Raw genomic sequence first — 17,979 nt, forward strand, 5'->3', positions numbered from 1 at the left:
GCCGTGGCCTCGTCCAATCCTGGTCAGCCCGTTGTAAGTTAGGCATGGAGGGCAGGAGGGGAGGGCATGGGGGGAGGAAGGCCCAGAGCAGGCAGACATGGGGTGCATGGGACACTGCTGCAAGAGGCCACTCGCATCTGACCACCAGGTGGCGCCCCAGGCAGGGAGTTTTGTTTTGTTTTGTTTTTGGTCGAGGGAAGGCCTCTGCCCTGTATAGCTTGTTCTCTCTGTGAGCAGCATTCCCTGCTGCCTCCTGGAAAGGCTACAGGGGGCCTGGGCCACAGGGGAGCCTGAATGCAGAGAGCCCCAAGTGGCCAGTGCTGTCCACTCACCCTAAAAGAAATCTAGACAGCAAACACATGGTGAAAGAAGAGGAAGGCATTTCTTCATGGTGTGGCCAGTCCCTGGAGGCAGACCCCAGAGCTGCCCTCGGGGCGCTGATGCAATCCTTGGGTCTCAGTGGCAGAAGGAGAAAGAGCAGGGGTGAGACGCATGCCTGGCGGAGAGGTCTTGGTCAAAGTGGGGTCTCACGGCTCGTCACCAGCTCCCCAGAGATTGCAGACCTGACTAGCCCGTCAGGAAGGCGAGATGGAACTCATTCAGCTTGGAGGCGCTGCTGGGGGGGTGGGGGGAGCAGGCTTGATCGTGGCTGGCGGTGACACCCACTTACTGCCATGTCCCTGCAGTTCTTAAAAAGCGCTTAGCCATTCCACACCCCACCCAGGCCCTTGAACCCTGGGGAGTAGGGAAACACATCCCTTAAATGCACTGTGGGGTTTGCACCAAAGCTGATCTGCCTAGCACAGATCTGCAGATCTGAAACCGGAGCAAAGGCACCAGGCTTTGTCCTGACCCTGTCCCCAGGGCCACTGAAGACCTCTAAGTAATGCCACTCATGTCACGGGTCAACAAGAGGGGTGGCACACATTTCCCACGGGTGCTGGCCCCGGGGCAGCTGCTAGCCCTCATAGTGATTCCTTTTCTCTGCTGGCCACTGGAGTAGAAGAGTCACGAGTGTGATTTTGGCCACGGAGTGAGGAAGAACTGCTGCTGGGGGGGTGTCTCCCCATTCCCACAGAGGTGGTGGGGAGGGCAGCGTTCTCTTCTCTCCTTCCTCTGGGCATGGCCATCATCTGCCCAGAGCACTCCAGTGCTCCTGGACACCTCAAACCCGCTGCCAGCCAGAGGGCCAGGGGGCAGTGGCTTGTCCAGCACCAGACCCAGGGAGGGGGCAGAGAGGGCACTCACTGCTGGTCCCATGCTGAGCCCTAGAAAAGCTTTCCCCTGATCCATGGGGCACTGGTGGATCTGCCATCTGGCCCACTTCATCGGAACTGTCTAGACCTCTGGTTATTGGGGTGCTGCTTCCAGATGGAGCTGTGTCTCCAGACATTCCTCACTAAAACACGTGTATCCTATCCTAAATGAACTTATACATATTCACAAGCACAAATAAATTCCCCAAGGGTTCTTAGGCATGGGAGCCTGGAGGACACGAGGCTGTCTGGCTAAACCAGCCATTAACCCTGGGACAACCACCTAGCTGGCCCAGGGGCGGGGTGGAAGCCCAGCATCCACCATGCACTTAGCAACCCTACATCTCCAACACAGGGAGGGAAAAGCCTTAGTCAACACCACATGAGGACAGAGGAAGCTGCGCACACACCACCAGCCAATGGAGGAATTTGAGGAGGAATCTGAACCCAGGATCATGGAGCTCATCACCCTAAGAAATGAGCCGGGTGGTGGTGGCTCACACCTGTCATCGTAGCTACTCAGGAGGCTGAGATCTGAGGATCATGGTTCAAAGCCAGCCTGGGCAGGAAAGTCTGTGAGACTCTTGTCTCTAATAAATCACCAAAAAACAAGAAGTAGAGCTATGGCTCAAGCAGTAGTGTACTATCTTTGAGCAAAAGAGCTCAGGGACAGCATCTAGGCCCTGAGTTCAAGCCCCATGACCAGCACTAAACAAAACTAAAAGGAAATGCCATTATGTTTCCAGCTGAGGGCTAGTACAGGTCTGTGGGTACCGACGTCCAAGGGCTGTGGGCTCTGCGGGTGCCAGGTCTACCGTGAGGGTGGCACTGGGGAGGGCAGGAAGCAGATGGGACACAAGTGTCAGCCTGAGTTCCTGTGCCCCTGTGTGGGCCCCGCCCCTTGGCCCACATTGCCCTCTGCCCAATTTCTCCTCCTTCACCCTGTCTCTCTAGAGTGAACCCCATTGATTCTGCCTCATTTGTTCCCAAAGGGGAATGAGGTGTTTGGGACAACAGCCTCACTGGAGACTGCTCAGGGTCACAGCACACTCTGGGAGACTCAAACTCAGCCCACAGCCCTTTCCTGGATGCCCTGCTTTGGACCCTCTGTGCCTCTGCCCCCCACCCCTCCGTGCCCAGGACTGCAGCAGCTTTGGGCTGGGCTCAGACTCACCCACCTCTGGAGCAGCCAGCTTCCTTCCATGAGCTCCTCAGGGGACAGCCTGGCCCACAGCACCACCCTGCGGCCATAGTTCCATGGTTCGGGTAGAGAGCACACACACAATGTGGGGACCTGGTCTCGATTCGCAGGACCTCTCGGTATAGTTTAAACTGGGATCTCCACATCCTTCTAGATCCAGCTGGGAGTGTAAAGGAGAGAAGGGAAGGCAAGATCACGTTCCTACGCTATTATGATTTATGCTTATAATCCTGGTGACTCAGGACCCTCAGATCTGGAGGATCAAGGTTTGAACCAGACCAGGCAGGAAAGTCAAGACTCTACCTCCCAAATAATCATCACAAAGCTTGGCTGGGGACACAGCTCAAGTAGTAGAATGCCAGCAAAGCAAGTGTGAGACCCTGGACTCAAACCTTGATACCAGTGAAAGAAAGAAAAATGGAAAACGTCAAGAGAAACTAGCATTTATGATGAGCTCAACCCATCCGAGCAGTCCCACCTCAACTTCTAGGCAGAGCTAACCCCAAGTAGGCATTGGGTCCGACAGGCACGCCATGGTCCCCAGCGCTCTCTGCTGGACAGGACAGGTATCCCATGCACACCACAGGCCTACAGCGAACCTCCTGGAACTCCTCTGGCCCAGGGCCCCCTGTAGCCCCAGATTACAGCCAGGTCTGGTCCATCTCCATTGTTTACAGAAGAATCAAGAGACAGCGACATCCTGAGAGGGGTTGCTTGGCAAGTAGACAGCTGCTGGTCAGGGGACAGGCACAGTGTCTAAGTTCCAAGGTCTCAGCCAAGCCTTCCTGCCAGCCCAGTGTGGTGGGTGCTCAGACAAGTGGCAGATGTAGATGCTGAGTGCTGTTAACAGCTCCTAGGGATGCACTTTCTGTCCAGGCTCTTAAGAAAGGTTAGCTGGGAAGGCCTGTTAGCTCAGGGGACTCTAAGATGGCTGTGACCAACAGAAAGGCACTCAGGAGATCACCCCCCCCCCCAAAAAAAAAGGCTCACAGACTTTGGGGTCTTCCCAAGTGCAGGAAGTATGGGAGGGCGAGTAAACAGGGAAGAGAAAAACTAGGGAAACAAGGGAGGAAAGAAGAGAGGGAGAGACTGAGGAAAAGAGGGAGAGATGGGAGAGAGACAGGCAGGGAGGGACAGGGGAACTAGACAGGGAGACTCCCTATGTTGAGCCCAGGATTCCAGGCAGCACCATAGGACCGCAGGCCCAGGCAGGTGAAGAACTGGCAGCCAGCCTGGGATCCACTGGGGCTCACTCAAGACATGGACACAGGTTTTCCTGATTGACCCACTGCCGCCAGTTCTGATTGGCTGTTTATAGTCAGCCAATCACCGATTGGCCAGCAACTGAGACCACTCCCCTGAGTATTTTAAACTCCACTTAACTGCGTGTGCAATGGGGTTTGTGGGTTGGGAGTGGCAACTGGAGGGCTACCCTGACCCCTTGACAAGCATAGGACTCCAGGACGGGGCAGAAACTTCTGGAAAAACAGATGTCACTGTTTTTTCACCTTTGGTTGAACAGAGCTCAGTTTTAAATACAATATAAAATCTGTCATTTGGGAGCTGGTGCTCATGCCTGTAATCCTAGCTACTCACGAGGCTGAGATCTGAGGATCACAGTTCAAAGCCAGCCTGGGCAGGAAAGTCTGTGAGACTCTTATCTCCAATAAACCACTAGAAAACCAGAAATGGTGCTGTAGATCAAGCGGTATACCACTCGCCTTGAGCTGAAGAGCTGAGGGATAGCGCCCAAGCCCAGAGTTCAAGCCCCACAACCGACAAAAAAAAAAAAAAAATCTGTTATTTGGGGTTGGGAAGGTGGCTTAGTGGTAGAGTGCTTGCCTAGCATGCATGAAGCCCTGGGATCAATTCTGCACTACCACATAAACCGAGAAGGCCAGAAGTGGTGCTGTGGCTCAAGTGGTAGAGTGCTAGGCTTGAGAAGAAAAAAAAAATCTCAGGGACAGTACCCAGACCCTGAGTTCAAGCCCCAGAACTAAAAAGAAAATCTGTTATGTTTTACAGACCCATCTTGTAATCTAAGGGAGTCTGTGCCCCAGCCCTTGAAAGAGCTCTGAGGCACAGAGCAGCAACCTAGCTGGCACAGGGCTGGCGGGCTTAGAGACACAGACAGTTGAGATCTGCATGGCCCTTGGCCTATGCCAGCTCAGGCTGGATACTACTGCCCATAGAACCCAGCACCAGATGAAACTGACTTCAATAGCAATAGAAATCTATGGTGAATTTAAGGAGAACCTTGCGTAGGGCACACGCCTCAAGCATGTGCGCCGTCCCTCAGGGGGACAGGGGCCATTTCTCTCATCAGGGCTGAGGGGCTCCCAAGTTTTGTCTATGACAAGACACAGTTGCACACATGGCAGGAGGAGTGTCCTCTGGGGACCCAGGGGACCAAGGTGTCTTAGCAGGAGCAGCGTGGGGGGGGGGGGAATGGAGCCTCTCTCCCCTGCTGGGACATTCTTGTAATGAAAGGGAGTTGGAAGGCTGAACAGCTGGGGGGCACCCCCTGTTGGCTCAGAAGCTGACAACATGACCTCCCTGGACACACCTGTGCCCTCTTCAGGGAAGATAACACCCCAAAAGTAAGATGGCCTTGTGCCAGGAACTGCCCAGGGGCTGGCCTGGCCACCTCTCCATCCATCACCCCCAACCCAAACACGCTGGACCGCAAAGAGAGGGCGCAGGGCCTGCGGGACTTGGGGACCTGGAAGCCATACCGCGTGACTCTACTATTGAAAAAGGAAATGCATACTGACATCTCGACATTTTTTTCAATAATTTAGTTCGTTTTCTTTTGTTTCATTTTTATAGAACTGGGAGAAGCTGTCAGTGCGACCGAGCATTGGTCCCACTAACACAACAGGCTTTTTCTTTCAAATGTAAAATGTCAAGGCAGAATCATACAACCTTAGAAAAGAAAAGTCTTTGATAACATCGATAGGTAACAACAAAAACCTCGGTATAAATCTTGGGATGTCACACCATCTAAATAAAGTCGGAGCCAATCCTGTGCTCGGGGCTGATGGCTCCGGTTCTACCAGCTGTGGGGACACTGAAGGCTGGTGGGCTCTTGTGTCCTCTGGGTACCAGGCCCCTGTCCCAGCCCCAATCTTTCCTTGCAGAGGCCCGGCTCCCCATGTGTGCCTGGTGGGTTAGTACAGGACCAGGGGCGCGGCTGGAGGCCAGAGCTGAAGGAGAAAGCTTGGTCCCTCGGAGTGAAGGCTGAAGGACCAGCGTTCCAAAGTGCAGGCTGAGTTCCTGGAGGGAGCCGGGCCTGTGGGTCTCCACGCCCGGGGCCTGGCACCCGTGAGCTGTAAGCTCAGCCTCCCTGGGCTCCGGGAACAAGTGTGGAGGAAGTGCTGCAAGGGGTCCTTCAATGGGCATGGCTCCTGCTGTCCTTGAAGGTGCGTGGAGGAGGCTGGGTGGGAGCCTAGGCCATCTCCGCCCCAGGCCTTGAGGTCGCTGGCCCCTCCCACGTGGCCGCTGCAGAGGCTGTGGCTGAGCACGTGGCACATTGCTGTTCAGAGGTCTCCATCCACCGGAGGCTGGCAGAGGCAGTAGAGGCTGGTGGGGGACAGAGGAGGCTGGGAGAGGGGCAGCTCCATTGGCATTTTCACCTTCGTGGAACAGGTGACTCCTGCTCACAACAAAACGCTCAATGGGGCAAAAGATGTGGCGTGCTAGACAGGTGCTGCCCACGCCTGTCCTGTGTAGTGGGCACCCAGCAAATGGCGCACTCAGGTCTGACTACACCTGGGCCTCTGCCCATTCCCCCTCCGTGGATCTTGGGGACCTCTCTGGCAGCCCTCATGGCACCCCCTGGAAGGGAAGGGGCCATGGGGGGAGAACCCAGGGTCTCTGCATTTCAAGGGGGAGGGGTTAGGCCCATGGGGAGGGACGATCTGCCGGCACAAGGACCAGACATGGGTCATGGTGCAGATGTGCCACCATGGGGGTGGCTGGGCATCCAGGCCTAGACCACGAGGTTCTGGATTCAGGCTGCACAGACATCTACTAGCTGTATGACCTTGACAAGCCCAAACTCCTCGGGGGCTCAGTGCCCCAAGCTGGACACCAGCAGGGCCTAGTTCCCAGGGTGTATGCATGCTGGGCCCAACGGCTTTGTGTGGTGAGAGCCTAGCACGGTTTCGGGCACAGGCAAATGGGGCCAGGGCATGACCAGCCTTGTGGGACCCAGGCACGGGTCCTGCCCTTGACAAAGCACTGGACAAGCTGATCACAGGGCGCACAGATTCTGCTGTTTCTACTTCTGGGGAGTCAAAACACTTCCAAATGAATGACTCAGACAGAACTCATGGCCAGGCCTCAGGCCTGTGGGAGGAGTGAAGCCAGGTAGGGAGAGAAGCAGGTGAATGGAGGAGACAAGTCACCCATGGGGGCAGGGGTACAGGGAGCAGGGATCAGCAGGACAGTCCACCCAGCCACACCCATGCCCTCCACTCCCCATAAATGAGGGGCAGCCCTCAGAGTGGCTTCATCTGATGGGTGAGACTCGGCTGGTCTTCCTGCAGGGAGGTGTGCAGGGGACGGACGGCCACTCACCACAGTGCCCCCAGGGCATAAGGTCTTTGATGCGGAGGTTTTGGGCCAGAATCTTCACTCTGGGGCCCTGGAAAGGGAGAAACATTAGGCCAGGCCAGCTCAGAGCTGCTGCCACCCCCTCCAGACATGACCTGGGGCCGGGGCCGGACTGGAGCGTCACCTGCTTGTGCATGATGTCCGTGGCCTGCATGATGCACTTGGGCAGCAGCCCGTGGCTCCATGCTAGGATGGCCACCTGCTCTGCCGAGACACTCAGCGTTCTCCTGTACCAGGTGGGGGCCGGTAAGATGTGGGGCCTTGCGGCCCAAGATACCCCAGGTCCTAGCTCTTGAGAGGCCTCCCCACCTCATCCCTGTCCATCCTGGCTCCCTCCGGGTCACAGTGGGGCCCCCTCTGCCCATGTAAGGGAAGGAGGAGGCAGGGTCTCCATGGGGCTCCCTGGCGGACAGGGAGGAGGACTTGGGAGCATGGATGACAGGCAGATCCTTGGAGGCCTCCAGGTGAGCACAGCGCAGGGTGGACGAGCACCCCACTGGCCGCAGCGCCCCAGTGCCCACCAGCGCAGGGGAGAGTGGACGGCCACTCTGAGTCTCTCCCCGACCTGCCCCAGACACACGTCCACACTGCCCAGGTCCAGGGAGTAGCAGTGCCACATGATGCCTCTTGGCCTGGACAACGCAACAGTTTCACCCCCATGAGCCCAGGAGCTGCCCGCGAGGCCGCTCTCAAAGCAAAGCTTCACAGCCACCCACAGGGACAGAGGACAGGGGGCTGAGACCCGGGGCACGTGCCACTTGTGGGGGCACATGAGGGCTGCTTTGGGATGGGAGACTCCCTGGGGGGCGGGGGTGGAGGCTTCACATGGGAGGGGCTCAGCAAGGACAAAGAACAGCAGAAGGATGGGTGGGAAACCCACAGGACTCCGAATTCAGGACTGTCTGAAGCCCCGGACCTGGGAGACCTTGCAGACAGGATCCACACAGCCCTGCCCTAGCAAGGCTGCTCGCTGGGCCTCAGTTTCCCCCCTCTGTGAATGGGTGGGGAAAGCCTGTTGTGCGCAACCTGTGAGACTCTCTCATCAGGCAAAGGCCGGGCACAGAGTAGTTCTCCGCAAACACACTGAGGCCACAGGAGTGAGGCCAGACCCAGGCCCCACTGGCAGTGGATATCAGCCCCGCCAGCCCTGCCCACATACCCTCACACAGGACCCCTGACTCGGCTCACCACTGCATGCCCGTGCCACACTTGGGAATCTGGCAGGCCCCCAGGAGGTAGCAGAGCTCCGAGGAGATGGGGATGAGGCTGGCACCCGGGTTGCCACTGGCACTGGGCCAGGGGTGCACCAGGGACTTCTTGAGGTGGCAGAGCTCGTCCAGGGCATTGATGGGCTGGATCAGCTGCAGGGCAAGAGGCTGCACGTGGCTAGGGGAGGCCCGGCTCCCTTCCCAAAGGCTATGGCCCAATGAACCTGCCTCAGGTCCTGCCTCAGAACCATCCCTAGCACCCCACCACCCACAGGCTGGCATCCAGTGCCCACCGTGTATTCTAGCCTTCTTCACCCTTTACCGTCTCCAAAGCTCGGGTGGTCTCTCCCCAGAACTAGCTTTACACAGACGCCTCCCCAGGCCATGTGTGCAGGCCCAGTGTCCAGTAGCCCCGCCCCCAGCCACCTGTGCAGGCTTGAATGGCAGTCCACTAGTCCCACCCCCAGTCACCTATGCAGGCTTGAATGGCAGTCTACCAGCCCCGCCCCCCAGCTACCTGTGCAGGCTTGAATGGCAGTCCATTAGCCCTGCCCCCAGCACCTCTGCAGTCCAATAGCTGGACATGGACTTCCATCTTCCAACCTACGACACTATGCAACTGTGATTACAGACATACACAACCATGCCTGGCTTATTTACAAACTTTTTGCCCAGGCTGGCCCTGAAATTTGATCTTCCCAATTTCTACCTCTCCCAGTAGCTGGGATTGCAGACCTGAGCCACTGTGCCTAGTCCGGGGGGCACGTTCCCACAGGAACACCTCCCGGGCACATGCAGCTTGGGGTTCACAGCTAATCTGTGTGAGGCTCCAACTCACAGAATTCATTGGTAAATAAAGGATGAATGAGCGGGCTCAGGGGGCTGGGAGCCCTCCCAGGGGAACGGGCCACCCCAGAGCCTTCGGGAAGAGGCACTGCCGAGCCACAGGGGCTTCTGGGCCAGGATGCTAGCTGGGGTGAGGCCCAATTCCAGGGCTCCTGTCAGCCCACACTTCCCGTGACCTGAGACACACCTGGTCGGTCTTGACCACTGTGGTGCTGGCATCGGTGGGCAGGTTGGACCGTTCCAGGTAAAATGCCCTAAGAGGAAGACATGGCTGAGGACAGGAGCATCACTCCCTGTCTTCCCGCCCCTGCCCTGAACCCAGCTCTGCAGCCACTGCCTGCACCCTCCTCCCCGGGCTCCACTCCTTTTCCTCAGGGACCATGCCCTCATGCAGGATATACGGACAGCCCGTCACAGACCCCACTCGGTTCCTGCCTCACAGACAGGATCCACACAGCCCTGCCCTGACTAGGCTGTTCGCTGGTCCTCAGTTTCCCCTTCGGTGAATGGGCAGGGATGGCCTGCTGCATGCGTCCTGGGAGGCTCTCCTCAGGCAAAGGCCCCGCACACAGCAGGTGTGCGGCTCTACTTGGGTACCTGAGCTTGCAGTAGTACTGCTGCACCTTGTCCATCGACTGGGCGTTGATCTCCTACTCCATGTCCTCCACCGCCTGGCTGCCTGGAGGTGGAGGCCCCTCCACATTGTCTAGATCTGTGAACAGGAGCTGGGAGGGTGGATGGCCCCTGGATGCCTTGTGGCCGTGCCCCTCCCCCTTCCAGCTGGAAGCTCACCCTTGGTGAAGAGCACAGTGTGTAGCTGCCTGCGGCCCTCGATGTGGTAGAAGATGTTGGCGTCTGTGGAGGGCAAGGTGGGCAGGTGGCTCAGGGCGAGGCCCAGGACAGCTGGGCCTGCACTGGGGCCGATTCTGCGTGCTGGCACCACCCATCCACCCCAGGCCAGGCTCAGCCCCATGTCACCCCAGTCTGGGGGGCCGGGGGAGGGGCCCAAGAATGCCTTGTTCTCCTACCCTGAGCTCCCTGCCTGGCCAGCTGTACAGGCTGTGCCTTCAGTGCCCCACTTGGGATCCCCTGAGGCCCTTCAGCCTGGGCCCTGCCTCCTGAAGCTGCCTGCGCCCACCCCAAGCCTGCACCTCTTCACCCGCAGGACAGCCCTTGTCCCGGATGTAGGGACCTCTCGGTCTCCACGAACTAAAGAGGCCCCAACATCCTCGGGGTGTAGAGTGATGCTGGGCTGATGGTTACTGAGTGGGGCCTGGGGAAAACATTCTTTATGCAGAAAGCGGCATTTAAACTTGAGGAGAAGGGGGAGGGGGAGGGGGAGGGGAGGGGGAGGAAGAGACAGGGAAGGAGAGGAGGAGAGGGAGGAGGAGGAGGGGGAAGAGGAGGAAGAGGGGAGAACTGTGCAGTCTTCCTGACAGGATGAGCCCTTACAAATCTTAAGTCTTCACCTTGAAGAAGGGCTTCCCTTAGAAGGGACTGTGGCTTTTTGTTTTTGTTTTGTTTTGTTTTTGTTTTGTTTTGTTTTTGTTTTTGTTTTACAATCTGTGAAGACAGCTGGGCATCAATGAAAAGAAACTGCTCATTCTGCACATGGACAGCAAGCCGGCCTAGAGAGGCCCGCCCCAGTGGGGGCAGCAGGGGTGGGGGCCCCGGTCACTCACTGGCCATGCAGTTCTCGTCCAGCTGGCTGAAGGAGAAGCTGACGTTGTCCAGCTCAAACAGGATCCCCCACAAGTCCTCCAGCATGCTTCCCTTCTCCTTTTTAGGGGACAGGGTGCAGCAGGACCTTGGACACCACCCACCACCCCTTCTCCCCATGGCCCCCCTGCCCTGCAACCCACACGTTGACGAGCCACTGGGCACAGGTCCCTGGTGCGGCTCAGCATTGGGCAAGGGCTGCACCCTGGTGCATCATGTGCCTGCTGCAGGTCAGGATGCAGCTCGGCCCTGACTGCTAAGTGGCCCTAGTGATGCCCTGTCTCCCTCATGGGCACGGAGATGCAGACTTAACCAGGCTCTAGAACCTCGATCCACCCAAACTCATGGGCCCCATCCCACCCTGTACAGGTACCTGAGGTCTTGCATTCGGGATCCACGGCTGTACACAATGGCCACCACCAACCCCCCTAACTCCCAGCCATTGCCCAAGGCCAAGTGCAGGGCCAGGCCAGAGGCTGGGGCCCTTCCCCCTCCTTAATCAGGACCATCCATTACCTTTTATGCATGTTACTCATCTGCCTAGAATAAAGCCTCAGCCACCTCATCCCAGGCCCTGCCTGCTCTCCTCTGGTCGCACTTCCTTGGGGCCTTTGTACATGCTGCTCTCACTGCCCAGCACACTCTTCCTCCATTTTCCTGGCTGGCAAACACTTCTGTTCAAACATCACCTCTGCAGAAAGACTTTCTGCACAGCCTCACTGTGGGTGGCCCGCGGCCCAGCCCCATCTCAGTCCACCTGCCCCTGCTAGAATGTACTCTGCAGACCCAGCCAGCACAGCACCAGAGGCAGAGGGAGGGGACCGGGCTCTGGGAAGAGGACAGCCAGGGCTGGTGGCCCACAGCCCTCTGGGCCCCAGGCTGGGCCCCAGGCTGGGCCCCAGGCTGGACTGGGCTCTTTGCCCACTTGGAGCCTGTGCCTGCCAGCAGTAGCCAGCAGAGGGCGCTCCAAGGTCAAAGCTGGGCCTTGGGACCTGGGGGGCCTAGTTTGTGCTAGGGGCAGCCGGGGGATTCTGAGCAGCACCCCAGGTTCACAGGTTCACACCGCAGGTTGGCTGTGCTCCCTGCCTTTGCCCAGCCCCTTCACCCCCACAACTGTGTCCTAGATGGTCAGACTGATTGTTTTTGCTATTTGGGGTCTTTCATTGTTCCATATGAAATTTTTTGTTGCTTCTTCTATTTCATTGAAGAATGAGGTTGGAATTTTGATTGGTATTGCATCGAATTTGTAGATATTCTTTGGCAGTATTGCCATTTCACGATGTTAATCCTCCCAATCCAGGAGCATGGGAAGTTTTTCCACTTGCTTAACTCTCCTTTAATTTCCGTTTTCAGGTTTTTAACTTTTTTTTTTTTTTTGTCGGTCATGGGGCCTGAACTCTGGGCCTGGACACTGTCCCTAAGATCTTCACCTCAAGGCCAGCACTCTACCACTTGAGCCACAGTGCCACTTTTGGCTTTTTCTGCTTATGTGATGCTGAGAAATGGAACCCAGGGCCTCATGTACGCAAGGAAAGCACCACCATTGAGCCACCTCCCCAGCCCAAAAATAGATTTTATATTGACGACATTGTAATCTGTTCTTGTCACTGATGACCATGGATTTATTAAACATTCTTTCAAGGCAGACAGGGAGGTCAGAGTTCCCTTCCAGATGTCAAGACATCTGATGCTGGAAGGGATGGTCCCTTACCCATGTTGACACCACAGCTGTGGCTGTGACTCTCACTGGATGATCTCCCAGAGCAGTCTTCTCCATGCTTGAAATATCCAGTTATTTCTGCCTTCTGTGTGACAGCTTCAGTGTAATAGGGAGAGAGAGCACTCAGTGACTGAGCAAGACTGGTTTGTCTCCTTACTGATGGCAGTGATGCTGCTTGATCTCATTTAAATAGCATATAAGCAAACTGCATTGTTTCCAGGACAAAAATTTTGTAGGAAAGCAGATATTTCTTTCCTGAACGTTTTTATAGAGAATATTTTATAGACAAAATCAAAATCCATCTCTAAAGAAATTGCATGTTTCCTCATGTCCTTGTGAACAGATGATATTTCCCTTTTCTTTCTATCTGAATTGACTGCATTTTCAAAATAAACTGTTTCCATTCAGTCACTTTTTCAGTGTTGGTATCATGAAAAATTTGGTGTAAGAGATTTAATGTAATACTGGTCCTAGGAAACACATACATGGAATGTGATTCTAGAATTTAGTGGTTCCTAACAGCAGTATCTCAATATTAGAAGGAACTGAAGGGTACAGAAAGAGTGCAGCATCCCACACGCTAATCTCTATTGTGATTGCTAGGAATTTAGGGGCAAGTTGTTGCAGTAGTTTACGTGAAATCTTTAGCATTTGATAAGTATTTGGAGTTCCCAGTTTGTGCATTAGGAGACTGTTGCTATTGCAAATGGGAGACCTTGCATGAGAAAGTTAAACTAGAAAGCATAGATTTCTGAATTTTTAAAAGAATATTATCTGAGAATAGATGAGCCACAGATTTATACTAGCAGACTTTTAGTCTTCATCTCAAAGACCAAGCAAATTTCCTGTGTCATCTATTGCACATTCAATAACATTTATGAAACAATTTATGAACATAGATGGCACTCCTAGTAAGGTCTCACTGCCTTAAGACATATAAAAGAGAGAGATGAATGTTAAAAATTAGTCTAAGTTTTGTATGTTGTGTATGTTTCTTTCTATTTACAAGCCATTGTGGAAAAATATGACAAAATATCTAAGGAGCAGTTTATTCTGCTCTAATTATTACTGATGTCTTCTGACTGCAAAACATAATTCTGCTACCTTCCCTGAGTTTCAACTGTGTTTCACATAGTAACAATAACTTAATTCACTGGTTTGTCTGACTGTTAAATCCAAGGCTCTGAAGCAAGTTGAGTTCTTTAAGTTAGAACATGTGAGTGAGTCTATTACTAGCTAGAAATTAGCTTGTGTGATTTTTCTCATTGACTTGAAAGTTCTTCCACATTCCACTCAAAGCCCTGCTTCAACTTCTCACACACACTCATGTCCCAGTTCTGGGTCCTCTATTCTGTTCCATTGGCCAATGTGTCTGTTGTTGTGCCAACATGATCTTTTTGCTATTATGGTTCTTTTAAATAAAGTCAGATATTATGATATTTTCAACAAGGAATTTAAGTTTTAAAGCTGTGTCATTTCTTCAACCAGACCATTCATTATGTAAATTAGAATAAAAATATTTATTTACTGTATTTATCTACTTATGTTTTCCCTCCCCCCCATTGGTTGTGGGGCTTGCACTCTGTTCTTGAGCTTTTTCACACAAGACTATCACTCTACCAATTTGAGCCACAGTACCACCTCTGATTTTTGGTGGTTAATTGGAAATAAGAGTCTCACAGACTTTCCTTTCTGAGTTGCCTTCAAAGGCTCACATGTGAGCCTTCTGAGTAGCTAGGATTATTAGCATGAGCCACCAGTGCCCAACTTTATCTATTTATTTTTTATTATTATATGCTAATTGTACAAAGGTAATGATGTTGGTTATAGATTTCTCATATGTAGACTTCAGTGGATTCTAAGTTTTTCCATACTTTTATCATAAATAAATGTTGAATTTTGTTAAGGGCTTTTTATGTGTCAGTTGAAATGATCTTGTGATTTTTGTTTGTGATATTACATATGTGATGTATTACATTTATTGATTTATGTATGCTGAGCTTTCCTTATATTGCCCTATATTCTTTTTTATGTTAATACTTTTTATTGTAAAAATACTGTACAGAGGGGTTACAGTTACATGAGCAAGGTAATGAGCACATTTCCTATCAAGCATCGTTGCCTCCTCCTTTGTTTTTCCCCTACCATCCCTTCCCTCCCTCCTCCACAACTACATTCCCCCCCCCCCCCCCCGCCTAAATTGTAAAGTTCATTGTTTTCTTTTTTTATTCATAGGATAAGCTTTATTTATACATCTACAGAAATACAACTTGTTGTCAAAATGCAAGTGTTTCCAAAGTATTAAAATGATTATTCAATGCTAGAATCATCTCTTTCCTTTAGTCTGTCTCTGAATTTGGTAGAGAGCATCATTGTGAAGGGTCTCTTTTCCCTGCTCATTTTCATTGTCTTCCTCTCTCTGGTCTTTGAGTGGCATGTTCCAATTCTCTGGAAACTTCTCACATTGTTTTCATTTCCAACAGAGGGCAAGGGCATTTATCTCTACTCCATCATGGGAAATCTATACCCCTCAATTCTCTTGTTCAAATTATGGCTGTATAAACAGTGTCATGAGGAACTTCACATTACCAGAAAAAAAAACACATAATTTCTTTCTTTTTCTTTTTCTTTTTTGGTCGGTTGTGGGCTTGAACTCTGGGCTTGGGTACTCCCTGCGCTCTTCAGCTCAGGGCCAGCGCTCTACCACTTGAGCCAGAGTGCCACTTCCTGTTTTCTAGTAGTTTATTGGAGATAAGAGTCTCACAGACTTTCCTGCCAGGGCTGGCTTTGAACCGTGATCCTCAGATCTCAGCCTCCTGAGTAGCTAGGATTACAGGCGTGAGCCACCGGTGCCAGGCTTATAATTACTTTATGCTATAACAGTAACCTTGTTTTTAATTAAAAATTGTTTTTATTATTTCTCTACAAAGCTATAAAATATTTTAAAATACCTATGAAAACATTGAAAAAACACTTTATAATCTTAAACTGACATGATATACCTTGAATGATTTACAACTAAGAATTAGATAGTATAGCCTCTGCATTTAAATTTCTGGATGAATTTGTAAGATGGAGGTGGAAAGACTTAAAAAAAAGATTTTCAATTTCAACTCCTATTAAGTTTTGAAAAGCTACACACTTGCTGATAAGCACTAATGATAAGAAGAATCTGGTAGATTCATAGTTAAGATTTGTATGCTAGGCATGCCAAGCGCTTCCCTGTAACTGATTGAAGTATTTTTCCCTTATTTTTCCCCTTATATTTTAAATAAAAGTAGAAATATATATATGACAAAAAATGCACATAGTACAGAGAGATCTAAAGGAACAATATGCTTCTCCCATAGCCTCCAGTCATATGAGTAATTCACAAAAAGTATTACTTTTAATACTCAAAAGTATCTGCACATACTTTTCAAGCTGTTGGAACTGTCTTGACTTGTCTTCTCTAATACCTCTGTTATAGAGGCAAGTCCTGCAGTCTTCCCCTTCATAAAGAAAGTATAAAAGGCAACATGCACACGGCTGAGTTCACACAGCACTTCTGACACCACTGGATCTAGTCACATCTCCACAGCATCCCAGGGGATCATTCAGAGATGATGTAGCACTCAGCCGAGTCCTTCCTGAATGCTGCGGATCCTTCTGGCCAGCTGCACATCCTTGGGGAAGAGAGTGACTCGGCCAGAGTGTAAAGAGAGGAGATAGGTATCCTCAAAAAGGTGAACCAGAAATGCTTCTGCCGCCTCTTGAAGGGCCAACAGGGCCTGTGCTTGCCAACTGAAGTCAAAACCTGGAGTGAATTTACTGCATATTTCTCTTGCCAGGCGAGCAAAGGGTACCTTCCTTACCAAGAGGTATGTGCTCCTCTGCAGCTTCCGGACCTCTGTAAGCCAGCCATATCTCCGCCTGAAGGTAGTGCCTCGGGAAGAGTTGCACAGGGACATGCTGGTGGTCCGGGTTGGGCTTGCCCACGAGCCCATGGAGGGCCGCGAGGTTCCTGGCATCTGAACCTCAGGCCGTAGGCCGGCGGCTGGAAGTAAAGTTCATTTTTTCAACATAGTGTCTTGTACATCTCACTGTTACAATGGGTCAACCTGTATCCCTACTTAAGCATTTTGTTTTTTCCCTTCCCCTCCCCAAATTAGAGAAGTGTATATATAAGATGCAGGGCACCTAACCCCTGTTTTCACTGTATTTGATGCCTTATATCCTTTATATTCCTTATATTTCCTTATATTCCTTCTATTTCCTTAGATTACAAAATGTTCATGGTGTATGATCTTTTTAATGTATTGTTGAATTCTGTTTGTATTTTAGTGAGCATTTTTCCAGAAATGTTCATCAGGAGATTGATCTATAATTCTCTCTTTTTTGTTTGGGTCTCTGTCTAGATTGGGAAAACTGCAATACTGGCTTCATAAATGAGGTTAGTAGTGTCCTTTTCTTTCCTATTTTATTGAAGAGTTTGATACCAATTGGGATTAATTCTTAGAAGGTCTGATACAGTCCTGGGCCTTTGTTTGTATATTCTTTTTTTGGGGTCCGGTCGTGGGCCTGAACTCTGGGCCTGGGCACTGTCTCTCAGCTCTTCAGCTCAAGGCTAGCGCTCTACCACTTGAGCCATAGTGCCACTTCTGGCTTTTTTCCTTTTTGCTTATGTGGTGCTGGGGAATAGAACCCAGGGCCTCATGCATGCAAGGCAAGAGCTCTACCACTGAGCCACCTTCCCAGCCCATTTGTATATTCTTTATTACATTTTTTCATTTCAAAGTTTTCCAACATGATTTTGGATTTCCTTGGTGTTTGTTGATACTTAATTTATTATTGTTATTATTTTATTGCTTGAACTCATGGCCTAAGCACTGGCTCTGTGCTCTTTTGCTCAAAGCTAGTGGTTTACCAGATAGAGCCACAGCATCACTTCTGGTTTTCCCATGGTTAATTGAAGATACAAGAGTTTCATGGACTTTCCTGCCTGGATGGCTTTGTACCGAGGTTCTCAGATCTCAGCTTCCTGAGTAGTTAGGATTACAGGTGTGAGCCATGAACTCCTGGCTTGTGCATATTTTTAAATCATAATTTTATTAATTTCTTCCCTAAACTTTGTTATTTATTCCCGTCCAGTAACTCAGGATTTTGTTTGCTTTTGTTTTTCTACAAGTTTGGTGTACATGTTAGTCTATGTATTTGGAAATTTTATGTGGAATTTTTTTTGGTAGAGGGTCTGGGCACTTTTAACTACAACTGACATCATGTCCTTTGCTGTTTCCCAGAGATTCTGGTAGTTTGTGTTTTTTATTTTCATTTGATTCCAGAATTGTTTGGATTTTGTCTTTTATTTTTTTATTGATCCACTTGTCATTCACAATGTGTTACTCAATCTTCAAGTGTTAAATATTTGTAGTA

General features: G+C 51.4%; 1 protein-coding gene across 1 annotated transcript; it reads right to left on the reverse strand.

Moving 5' to 3' along the window:
* Positions 1–16,181: 16,181 nt before the first annotated feature.
* On the reverse strand, positions 16,182–16,517 carry LOC122110632 (histone H3-like centromeric protein A). The gene has a single exon (XM_042683213.1). The coding sequence runs from the start codon at positions 16,515–16,517 to the stop codon at positions 16,182–16,184; it is 336 nt and encodes a 111-aa protein (XP_042539147.1).
* Between the last annotated feature and the right edge of the window lie 1,462 nt (positions 16,518–17,979).

This window comes from Dipodomys spectabilis, unplaced genomic scaffold (genome assembly GCF_019054845.1).
Source record: "Dipodomys spectabilis isolate Male_0828 unplaced genomic scaffold, ASM1905484v1 ptg000080l, whole genome shotgun sequence".
Lineage (NCBI taxonomy): Eukaryota > Metazoa > Chordata > Mammalia > Rodentia > Heteromyidae > Dipodomys > Dipodomys spectabilis.